This window comes from Neovison vison, chromosome 6 (assembly GCF_020171115.1).
Source record: "Neovison vison isolate M4711 chromosome 6, ASM_NN_V1, whole genome shotgun sequence".
Taxonomy (NCBI): domain Eukaryota; kingdom Metazoa; phylum Chordata; class Mammalia; order Carnivora; family Mustelidae; genus Neogale; species Neogale vison.
The window spans coordinates 154348053-154361058 of record NC_058096.1 but is presented as its reverse complement, the minus strand read 5'-3'; the positions used below and the strand labels follow the sequence as shown (position 1 = coordinate 154361058).

Genomic DNA, 13006 nt, shown 5'->3' with positions numbered 1-13006 from the left:
ACATTTCCTTTGTCAAAGAAATTACCATATATTTTTAAAAATGATCAGAATCCCCACATATGGACCAGATATGAAAAAATCTCATTTCAATAACTACATCCTATTTATCACATTACATTCTTCCCTTGTCCCATATTTTAGTGATCTGTTTTCTAGGGATAAAAAAAGTAGACTGTCATTACAAGAAGAGACCTAAGATATACTGAAGGATACAAATGACTTTTATCAGGAGAACCCTGATAGTTACTCTTTATGATTGAGTGATAGGATGTGATCTTAGTTACACACTTATATAAGACTCTAAATTATTGAATATAAGGGTGAATGCTAAATTAGAGCAGTAACAGCAAAAAGTATTTTTTGTTAAAATATACCAAACATGATACAAAAGCACTAGGTATAAAACTAAAAGACATGAGAGAATCCTAAATCCATATGGCATACTGATTTTTCTTTTAAAAATTTATTTTTTAGAATTTTAACCATTTTAGAATAAGTAAGTATAATCAAAGATTTAGACTTTAGAAAATATAATAACCTATATAACAAACATAATATAAACAAAAATATAATAACCCATACAACTGAAGTTTTTAGATGACTGTGTATCTTCATACACATTACTCAAAACTGGATATACATTTCTTGCATATAAAATCACTTGGTAATTTTATAATATCAAATTAGAAATGTAAGTAAAAGTATTCATAAAGTATGAATAACATACTTCATAAAGCTATGTAACAGTAAGGTGTGGGTTCTTAACTTTTTTGTGGGGGGAGTTCAAGATTCTAACTTAGAATCTGATAATAGTTATGGAATACCATATCAGAGTTATATATGCTAATATTTATAAAATGCTACAAATAAAATTACTACCTGCAGACTTCCTGTGGGTGTCATGGATCTTGTGTTAAGAATCTTTGTTAAAGTTTTATTCAAAGGTCTCCCATTATCTTGTTAATTGTGATCTAGACTAATAATGGCAAAGTAGTCTACTCATATGGAAAGGAATTGTATTATTTCATAATCAATATAAAAGCCATTAATTTCAGTTAGTAGATAAAATATTTTAGGGAGATGAAAGGGACATAAAAATAAAATGTTGCATCTAAATTTGCTGAAATGCAGAAACTCAGTGTACAGATACACTGTTTAATATTTGCTTAAACCTAGCGTATGTTATTTAGTGTTTGCAAATAACATGGATTGTGTAAAAAGGAATATTTTCCCTTTTCAAAACAACAGTAGCTGGGAAAATAGGCACATTTGGGAACACAGTATCAGAAAGTTTAAAAAAAAAAACTATGACTTCATATTTTATAGCGGCAATGTTTTAAAACCAGTAAGATGAAAATTAAAAACAAAAAGAAAATGAAAATAACAATTCCCTTGAAGACTGGCTGGTTATGCATTCATATATTCTTTAGAAACAGAAAAACAGATATTTTTTCATACCAGCAGCTGCCATGTGTTCACTTGTCCTGATTGGCTGGAATCCCACAAAGGGTATCTGCATGGATAATATTAAACCCACAATGTAGAAAGTGCTATATGCTATAAAGACAAAATAGGAGACAAGGATAATTTACTACTACCATTAAGTACTTCAAACATAAATGTATACAAATAGCTCATATTTTTAGCAAAGTTTTAATGAACCTTATTTTAAGAACAGAATCTTGAAATGACTGCTCTATTTGATATATAATTGCTAGTTAATTGCATATTATAAATCATGAAAATTCTTTCTACCAATCTTTAAAGTACTTTACTTTGCAAAATATCATTTAGAACAGTTTAGACTGGTGCTGCTTTCCTTTTCCTAAAATGGAATCAAGTTTTCAATCTATCAATAATAACTGACATACCTCAGAAGCTATATAACTAATTAAAAGCTATTCCTACTGGCATTACTCTGAAGCATGACCTAAAGAATACTGATCCTCATTATATACAAATAGCTGCTATCATCTCAAAACTCTCAAGTTTTCCACATCCTTTTTATAGTCTAACACTTTACTTTGTACAGTACCTCTCAGTGAGAAACAAAAAAACCCTCCCATGTCTGTCCACTAAGTTTTCTGTCATAAAAGAAGAAAAGGACTAAGTATACAAAAGTCAAACCATTGAACAGACTAGTTTCTGAATTTACTAGGGTCTAATAAAGGAAAACCATTTGCTCTTGGCATTGAGCATACTATAATATTCTTGGCTTATATCAACATAAATGTAGGGAAATGGGGAGGGATTAGAATTTGTATAATAACTTGTTTTGCATTTAGGTGTTCGCAGATCACTATTTTGATTAAGTTCATTACAGAGAAGTTAGAATTGGGAATCATTATAATCGGAAGTTATTTAGAAATGAAGATAAAACCCAACTGAAGTAAGTCAATATGAAAATTACTCTACTTATAATGGAAGCTTATTTACATCATTTTATGAGACATAGTCCATAGCTCTTGGCAAATAAACTATTCTATTAGGAAAAAAGACTGCGGGTGTAGTTCGGAATAGAACTGTTAAAAGTGTATCCAAATTCTACACTATTCAGCATTCAGCATACACTTCTCTTTTCTCCAATTTAGCTGAGAAAGAATGTTTATTTGGTTTCAAAAGAAACCCATTTATGGAAGGTAAACCATGGGCTAATGGTTCAGATGTTAAGCTGTCTCCCAATCTGTATGGTAAGAGATGACTCTAGTCATCTTAGGAAAAGGTAAGAAGCTCAAGTAAATTTAATAGGAAGGACCAGTGTATGTGAAGAAAGTTTCCAATACGCTCAAGATAATGGAGAACCGGTTGTCTAGGAGACTACAAAAGTAGTCCACCTAATAATGCACATTCCAGGGATATTAATGATGGCAGGAATTACCCTCAGTGAGGTACCTGAACACAAATGCACAAAAGATAAATGAACCAGAATTTCTGTATTAAGTGACTTAAACTGTCAATCAATTTGGTTAATGGGATTTCTAGTATCAGCATGTTTCTTTTTTTTTTTTAAATTTTATTTATTTATTTATTTATTTATTTTTTATTAGCATGTTTCTATCAGTGCTGTGTATAGGCCATGGCAGAGTCACTGGGGCAGAATCAGAAAAAAATGGTAATAAGTGATCTTGATCTTGAACAACTACTTAAAAAATTTTCAATTTTCTCACTACAGAATGAGGGGTATGGACAAAAAGATTTGTAGATCACCCCCACCCTAACAATAATAACCTAAGATTCTATGACCAACAGGCCTTTTATTAGACACTTACTACTGAGAAATCAAACCTTAGACAAATACTGAACACACAAAGGCACAACTAGAAAGGCCAGGCCTGGGAAAACCTTATGTCATTTACATATTTTAATTATAGTTAAGTATACTTATGTCCGAATAACATATTCACCTCTTAGGCTAGACTTCTCTTTCTTATAAACACTAATGAACACTGAATGTTTTAATACTATCATAGAATCTGGATTAAATATGATAAATGGCACATGATGAATAAAAAAATAAAATCTTTTTTAAAAACTTGAGGTGATATTTATGTACAATCATTTAAAAGTGAGTATTTTAGAGGTATTTAGTACATACACAAACGGCTCTCTAGTCCCAAAATGTTCTCATCACCCCAAAAGAAAACCCCACACTCATTAAGCTCCCCATTCCCCCCATCCCAGCTCAGATAAACACAAATCTTCATTTGTCTCTATGGTTTTAATTTGCAAAGTAGTATGTTTTTTGTTTTAGGAAAAAAAAAAAAAGGAGAAAGTCTCTAGCCCATTTACTTCTTTAAGTCACATTTTCCAGAAATAATTACTAAAAGGTATGGTGAGCACACATAAACATATCCAAATTCATACTCTCTCTCTTCAAACTGGACTATTACTATGCTTGGCAATGTAAAAGCATAAGCAACCACATGCTTGGGAACTACCCAAGTTTCCTCTCAGGGATCTGCTCAAGTTCATTTCCAGACTTATTCAAAAAGAAGAATAAACCTCATAATAGTCTCAACTTAGTGGTTTTATGCAAATCCACAGACACTGTCATTGGTAAAGAAAAAAAAAAACTCTTCATATAGAAATAAGACACTAGAATTCAAGCTATTTAATAAGAGTGATGGAGTTGTTCAAGAAAAAAACCTCAATCTCAGAAAACATTAAAAGACCAGGTGGGACTTTTATTTGTATTACTTTGTAAACATTGGTTAATGCCAAATAAAACTGAATAAACAGAAAGAGATAAGTTCAACAATATTTTGCCTTTGAATGCCCTTATCTATATTAGATATGCACCAGTGATACAAAGCTAGTAAATGATATATACAATAATCCATAGAGCAGCATTTTCTTAGAGAACTGGATTCATGTTTTCTCTATTTTTGTATGTGATGTTTACATAGTGGGATATATGTTCCTCCTCACAGAATTTTTTATTAAAAAGACAGACAAGTATTTCCATAAAAAAAAAGTCAGGATTACTTGCCAGGTAATATAAAATATCACAAACTCAAATTGTTTAATATTGTCCTTCTCCTTGACTCTGTAAAATTAAATACACATTTCTGTATCTCATTTTAAGTTCCATTTACAAAGCCATGTTTTAAGACATAGAAGAACTAGATATACTTCGGTAGAAAGAAATAGTGAAGTGACTCTCAATTCTTAAAAATAAATAAAATTTTCACTAAAGTGAAAACATTTTGTTGCTTTGTACAATAGATACTTTGTACAATAGCATCTAACACTGTGTTTAAAAATTACCTAATTAATTCATTAAAATATAAAACTTTATGTCATTATGGCCAAGGCATTCTATATTAAGATCAACTCCATCCTTTAAGAGTTGGGAAAATCAGAGATGTACATAACTATAATACAATGAAGTACATCAATGAAAAAACCCTGGCTCTATAAAAACTTCAAGGAGGGAGAGACCTCTTCTTGCCATCAGCACTGAAAAGACAGTGGACACCATCCCTACCATCCTCTAATGTTCTTAGAAGACCACAACAACACAAATCCACAGATAGCAATCATTCCCTACTAATTCTTCCCATGAACTTTCTAAGGAAACTTGTCCAAATAACTTACTATCCATATCTATCACAACTTTCTATCCATCCATGCTAACCTACTTCTCTTACCCTTTGAACCAGAAGAACAAAGCATACCATCAAAGTAGTGAACTCTAACAAAATGCACAATGCCAATAATGTTGTAAATCATTTATTACATCATGAAAACGTTACCACACTGCCATCCTGTGGAAGCACAGTTACTGGCATTCACTACTGCATATGATATTCCCAATGTGCTCGAAGAATTCCAGAAAAAATTGTCATTAGGTATCTACAAGGTGTGCTATTCTGTTTGATTATTTCTAGTCAAAGAAAATCTCTCTGACTTGGGTCAAATTCTAATCTTTTAAACAGAGCCTAAATATCTTTTACTGTTAAAATACTTTATTTATTCTTTATCTAAGGGTATGTATGGGATAGGGACAAAATTATATAGAAAACTACGGCCCTTTACTTAAGGCACACAGATGAGTTGTTCGATAAAACAAAGGTACTGAAACTTCTGATTCAAGCTCCATTAAAATTTTAAGTTTTCAAGAAGACCCTGTTGTTCCCCAAACTAACCTTTAAGTACCATCTCCCTGACAAAGCAAAAACTTAAGTCAATGGTACTCTTTAGACTTATAAAATACTGTTGTACTTCCTTTTATTTAAAGTTGGAAAAGCTTTCGTGAATATTGGATTTCCACTAACTATGATCCACCATTAAATCACCTTAGCATTTCTGAGTTCCCTCATCTCCTGTTTGATGTTTAATGGAAAGGTCTAACTAAATATTCCTTTGCCATTCTGCTTCTCTCTCAACCAAAACAGTATTAACCAAAAGAAACACCATGGGGAAATATTTGAGAATCCAACCAATTTTGCTTTATTAACAAATATGATTAAAGGACTGTAAAACTATTAAGCCTTTTAATAAAGATATTTTATTACTTGATTACTGTGAATCCTGGGTAAATAAGCAGGATGAAGAATGGTAAGAAACTTACGAGATACGAATTAAAGCTTATAACTGAAAAAAAAATAAAAATATGAATTCTTAATGATTAACAGACATATATAATAAGGAAAATAATTTCTCTTTTCCAAAGATGCTGCTCATCATTAACTATGTAGAGAATGGATCTTTGTAGTTTTTTTTTTTTTTAAGATTTTATTTATTTGAGATAGAGACAGACATTGGAGATTGAGAGAGTGAGTGAGAGCACCAGCGGAGCCAGGAGAGAGAGGGAGAGGGAAGAGCAGGCTCCCAACTGAGCAGGGAGCCTGACATGGGGCTTGATCCCAGGACCCTGCAATTAATGACCTGAACTGAAGGCAGAAGCTTAACTGACTGAACCACTCAGGCGCCCCGAGAATGAACCTTTGAAACAGATACTTTATAAGATCGATTTGCAAAAAGCAGCAATGACTTGTTCAAAACACTTGAAAGAGAGACACCCAATATAACTTTTAAGAATAGCATATGTATTTCATACTGATACCTAAAATAACACCAAGCATAGTACAGGAGAAAATAAACATATATCTGAGTTTGAGTTTTATTTCTGTCATGTGAAAACATTACTCATTTAACTTCTGCCAATGGTTAATAAGTTACTTAAGTACATTAAAATATCAAGTGTGTGTTTAAAGACTATATGAAGAACTCATGAAATATATATAATTTTTACATAACGTAAAAGTATCAGATAATGTTCCTAATTAATTAACTCCTTTAAAGCTAAGATTAGTTACTAAACTTAATATGCAAAGAAGCAGTAATAGACAAATATCAGTAACCTTAATTCACTCATAAACTAAGTAAAATAAAGAATTTAAACCATGCAGATTCAATGTTATTACTAAAAAACTAAGCAATTTAAGTTCTTCTTAATGTAGCTCTTTCATAATGTCAATTACTATCATTAACTAGGTTTCTAAATTTATTTAACTAATATGACTAAGACTCTGTAAATTTATACTACACAAACAAAAATTTTCTGGACTATGAAACAAAATTCAGTAAGAACAGATCCTTAAAGGAAATCTAGTATCTATTCTTCTAGATAAGAGTATGAAATGATTTACTGCTTCCGTACAGTTTGTAGAACATGAGCATTCATTGTTTCTATTCATTGAAGAAACTTTTTGGATTAAGCTAATAATTATGGCTAAATCATAGGTAAGACTCTTGTTCTATATATCCTAGATCTTAAAACAAGAAGACAGTAAAAGTCTAATTCTTTGAAAACTAAATAATGAGTCTTATTAACAATATGGATGGCAGAAGCATCTTCAAGTGCACATGTAGGTATAAAATTTTCCCCCCAAATAAACTTTAAAGTACCCACTGAGAAAGTTGTAAAAGGAATCCTTAAGTATTATATACTAGTCTAAGAAGAATTTTCCCATTTCTTTCCTCCAATAATTAGTTTCAATGCCTACTACAGGACAGTCATCTGGAAAACTCACTTTATGGAACTAATATTGCAATTTCTAACTTTAAAATGAAAACTTCATATAAAAATTTAGGGCAATGGGGCAATTATGATAGTCCCTATTTGTCCGTCTGCTCTTGGCTTATGTTCCCTTGAAGGTACAATAAAGAAGAGAGGCAAACCAATTAATGCAAGATAAAAAAATCACTGATAAATTGAACATTCTAGATAGCATGGGAAAATTATGCTTTAGTGTTATATGGACATATTCAATCCTTATAAAAATCTATTTATAGGCTATAAATATAATCTTTCATGTGGTAAAAATTTATCAGCCACAAATATAAAAATGTATAACCGTTTATTATTTCAATATCTCAGATCTAAACTATCAAAATGATTTTAGTTTATTTATATACTGAATCCCTTTTAGGAGTCATTTTGTAATAAGTTACTATTTAGAGTAGGTTTTTAAAGACATTCTATTACCTATAACTGAGTATCAGCACAAAAGGCAAGGACACCACTTTGCTATTTAGCATTTCTAGCCCATAAAATGGTATTGGCAATTAAAAAAAAATACATTTCTGTATAAGAAATATAATTCTTATGTTGTTTTTTGAATTCTCAGCTGATTTAGAAACATCATTTTAGAAAAAACTATTCTTTGTTTAGGTGTAATTTTTTTCTTTTCTGGGTTTTCATTTATTTAACTGTAAAATGAAGGTAACTCTAATTTCTTGGGAAAATTACTCTGCAAGACAACAGAAGTTATGTGCAAGACGAGGAATGTCACTTCTATTTCATCAATTACCCCCATGCATCTACCTCAGTATGCTATTGCCCTATAGTTTTTGTTAATTCACAATACTCCTAATTCCTCTTTCCATCAGACAACCCAAGGCTTTAGAATGGGAAATGTTAATAAAGGTAAGTATTAGTACAAATAACAAAGAGTCAATATCATAAATTCTTCACCTATTAAACTTCATATGAACAAATGGGAGGTGTTTCTGATCTCAAGCCAACAAAATTAAAGCCTGTCATAGTGTTTTTCAAGGGACATTACCAAAACAAAGAATTCTACATATTTAAAAAAATAAAACGCATTCAGGAGCAGAGATAGGAAAGTATATTTGTGTCTAAGTAGAAATTAATGGATGGCAGCTAAATCTGGGTAGAAATAATAGATGATCAACAGATAGCATCTAAAATTGGAAAATAAAAATCAAGAAATAGGAGTTTCAAGTTGTGCTACTATGTTTTATAAGAAATATATATTTGGTCTTGATCCAATGTTCCTGGCACAGAGCCCCAAAACACCTGGAATTTCCTCAGTGATGAGAATGATTAAGGTGTTTTTTATTATGTTACTGGATGACTTTTGCATCTCACCTAAGGATAAAGGCTGGCTGTCAAAGGGAACCAAGCACATCATTAGTGGATCAGAATTTCAATCCCAACTCCTTGACCTCCAGGTATGGGTGAAAAGTTAAAGATTAAATTCAAATGGCCAATGGTTTAATCAATCATGACTACGTAATGAAGCCTCCATAAAACTTCAAAAGGACAGGGTTCCAAAAACTTCAGGTTGAATAAGTGGAGATCTGGGGAAAGTGGAGTGCCTGGCAGTCCCCATACCTGGCCCAATACATCTCTTCCATCTGGCTGTTCCTGAATTACGTCCTTTTATAATAAATCTTCAATCTTATAATTACCCTAGTAAATTAATCAAACCAAGGAGGGGATCATGGGAATCTATGATTTACAGCCATATGGTCAAAAGCACAAGTAACAACCTGGACTTGTGACTGGCATATAAAGCAGAGTGGCTAGTCTTGTGGGACTAAACCCTTAACCTGTGACATTTGACGCTACCTAAGGATAGATAGGATCAGAATTGAGCTGAGTGTTATGATACTCAGCTAGTATCAGAGAACTGTTTGATGGTGTGGGAAAACCACCCCCTCATGTTGGAACTGATGACCAGAATCCTTAGAAGCTTATTAGTGGTAAAAACCCAAAGAAACAACTGAAAGAACTCAAAGTGGTTGTCTCAACTTAAGAATTTAGGGAGTGACCCAATTAAGGAAAACGTGGAAAAAACCCTGATTTTGCTTATAAGCTCTGTAGTAATATTTGACTTTCTTAGTTACATACAATATTATCTTAAATTTTAAAATTATAAATAAAAATAAGCATACCACTCTATTAATGTGTTTTAGTTGCTATTTGGTATTTTATCTAACACACCAATGTTATTTCTCTGTTATTTTTCTCATAATCAGAAATAGCTGTAGTGAAAGTGTATTTACACTAAAAAAAAAAAAAAAATCTTTAGATACCCTCAGTCTTTATAATCACCTCTCAGCCTCTGGAACTCTTTCTTACTGTCTAGTTATTCCTTCATAAATTTAAATATCAAGAGCAGAGGCAAACACTTAAATAGCACTTTTCATTTAATCTTAAAATTCTGCAAGGTGGGAATCATTATCTCCATTTGTTTGCGTGAGGACATTAAAGCATAAAGAAATTAAGTAACCTGCCCAAAGTTGTACCACTAGTAAGTGACTAGACCAGGAATTAAATCCTGTTAATTTGGCTTTGCAGTTCATACTCTTACCCCGATACGGCACCTCTCATTTATAGTTACATCATCACAAACTCTCTGTAAGTCTGTTTCCCATGTTATTTCCTCCTCTCAAGATCAAGATTTACCTCCAAAACTTTCAGAAGGACATAGTCAATTAGAAAGTCTAACAAGGTTAAGACTTTCCTGAAACTCAAAAGTTACAACTCCTTCTCATTTCCATTTTGTTCATATGCTAGAATTACACTGTAATAATGAAATTATGTTGTATAATATAAGCTCCCTAGAAAAGGACCATCTTTTGATCATCTGTGCATCTTAATGGCTAGCACAAAACTTAGTATCTATTAAACATTTAATTCTCTAGTGAACCAATTTGCTTAAATTTCCTAGGGTAAAATTAGACAAACTAAATTCTAGTGCTGCTTCCAGCTTTTGTATCCTAGAATTTTTACATGCATTTTTTCTTTTAAGTTCTTCTGTTATTTAGCGTATTCTTTGTTTATATATGCCAAGTATAATATGATGCCTAAAATTTATGGTTTTACCATTTTTGGTTTTACTTTTTATTTTTTAAAGATTTTACTTATTTGCAGAGAGAGAGAGCACAACCAGGGGGAATGGGAGGCAGAGGGAGAAGCAGACCCCATGCAAGGAGCCTGATGTGGGACTCGATCCCAGGACCCAGGGATCATGACCCAATGAAGTGAGCCACCAGGCATCCCTGGTTTTACTTTTTAATCAAAAAAATTGAGGGGGGGGCACCTGGGTGGCTCAGTCGGTTAAGCATCTGCCTTTGGCTTGGGTCATGGTCTTGGGGTCCTGGGATCAAGTCCCGCATCAGGCTCCCTGCTCAGTGGGGAGCCTACTTCTTGTCCCTCTGCCTGCTGCTCCCTCTGCTTGTGCTCTGTCAAATAAATAAAGTCTTTAAAAAAAAATTTTTTTTTGTTTTGTTTTTTTAAAGTAAGCTCTATCCCTAATGTGGGGCTTGAATTCACGACCCCGAGGTCAAGAGTTACACGCTCCATGGAACGAGCCAGCCAGGCGCCCTTCTGGTTTTAATTTTAATGAGCTCAACAGCAGGATTACCTTTCTTCACTCACAAACTCTACAATCCTAGAATAATTTGTTCAGAACTAAAGTATGTAGTATGTCTATTATACTTAACTCATTATAGGATGATTCCACCAGTAAATATTACTATAAAAATACACTGTGGATATAAAAAGTAATTCTTTTACAAAAAATGTGATTGTTATTCTCCTTACTCAAATGACTTCACTAAAACAGACAATAAATATAAACTCCTCAGTGACATTTAAAAATCATTTATCAATACTAAGAAATTAATTTCTTCCTTCTCCTTAAATTATTAGTCTAATAAGACCCTTATAAACCAACAGAGATAAAATTCACATTTCTATAAATGAAAGAGCAAGTCTCATTTATTATGACTTTAGTACATGTTCATTAGAGAAAATCTGGAATCAGAGAAAAGTATGAAGAAAAAAATATCAGTAGTAGTCCTTGCTGTCTGTCTACTTTTTATTAACATTTTCTTATATCATTAAATACCAATTTTATTGGTATCATAATATTTCATATATGGCAACACTATAAGTGTAATTTAAATGCCCACTAGAGAAATTAAGGTTTCTCTAGTGGGCATTTAAACTACTTTCACGATTATAACTTCCATCATAGTGAACACCCCTAAAAATGTCTCCATATCTTTAGTAATTTCTTTGATAAAAAGAGTAATAAATTTTTACAAAGTTTAAATAATTTTACATCTCATTAGCATTATGTGATACCTGCAAACCAGTCTTTCTATAAATGCAAAATAAGATGTGGGTGTACTTTTTTCTTGTTAAACCATCACAATCCTACTTGTAACATAATTCTGTATAATTCACATTCCAATATAGCTACATATACCAAGTCCAAAATATTTCTTAACAAAATAAATTTAACTTTATACAACAATTCTTCTCCACCCAAATTTCAAGTAGTAGAGGCTTTTCTTTTCCCTTACCTACCCAGTCCACTCCATTCCTGTGCCACACCTGCCCTATACAACCATATTATCTTCCATGTGCTCCCCTTTCCACATGTGAACAAACTTGAGTTTTCCCTGGCTTACCAACGTATTCTAAAGACATATGGAAAAAATTTACTGAAAGGGAAAACCATTTTTCATAATTATTTCAAATGATTCATTTTTTACTTCATTTAATTTGATACTGAGAACCCAATCAAATGTATGGTTATGAGTTTGCCATTTGTCAATCATTATTTCTTTATCCAAATGTTTCTGCTCACAAGGAGAGAGAATACAAAGAATGTTATGTGGTAAAATGAGAGGACAACTTGTGTATATACTTTATGATGCTTTCCTATTTTTCAGGATCATTAGGTTAAATTGAACTTAAATCTTAATATTCAGGATAAAGAAAGAATTGATTGTTCCATACCATCACTTTCCATCCATTTTGAAGTAAACTATGAAAGAGCATAAAACTCACCTAATATACTCTTAGTTATATGAATGGAATAGGCGATTAAGGAACAAGGAAGGTGAGGTACAGAGTTTGAATATCATCAAGTTATCTGAGGTGTTCACTAATCTAACTTCACACACATACATAGTATCCCCAAACTACTGTATTTTTCATCCCCCTGAAAAGAAGAAATATTTTCAAGAGCCAACTAAAGCAGTATTAATTGTGTACTTACTTTTGTAAAGTTACCAGAGAAATCCTATCCATCAAATACAAGATCGTTTCTTAATTCTCACCCTTCGTTAGTTCCTAGAGCTAACACTCAAGGGAAGTTGGGACAATGCTCCTGTTTAAAACTTTTATATGGTAACTCTATGATTAAGTTTTTAATCATGCCAAACTACTATTTTT

The 13006-nt window shown here is 32.1% G+C and overlaps 1 protein-coding gene across 1 annotated transcript in view; it reads right to left on the bottom strand.

Annotated features, from left to right (window-relative positions):
* Nucleotides 1–13006, bottom strand: part of STT3B (STT3 oligosaccharyltransferase complex catalytic subunit B) — a 96392-nt gene that overhangs the window by 18643 nt on the left and 64743 nt on the right. Inside the window, exon 6 of the mRNA XM_044252617.1 lies at nucleotides 1459–1557. Within this exon, the coding sequence (XP_044108552.1) occupies nucleotides 1459–1557 (99 nt within the window). The remainder of the gene's footprint in view (nucleotides 1–1458; nucleotides 1558–13006) is intronic.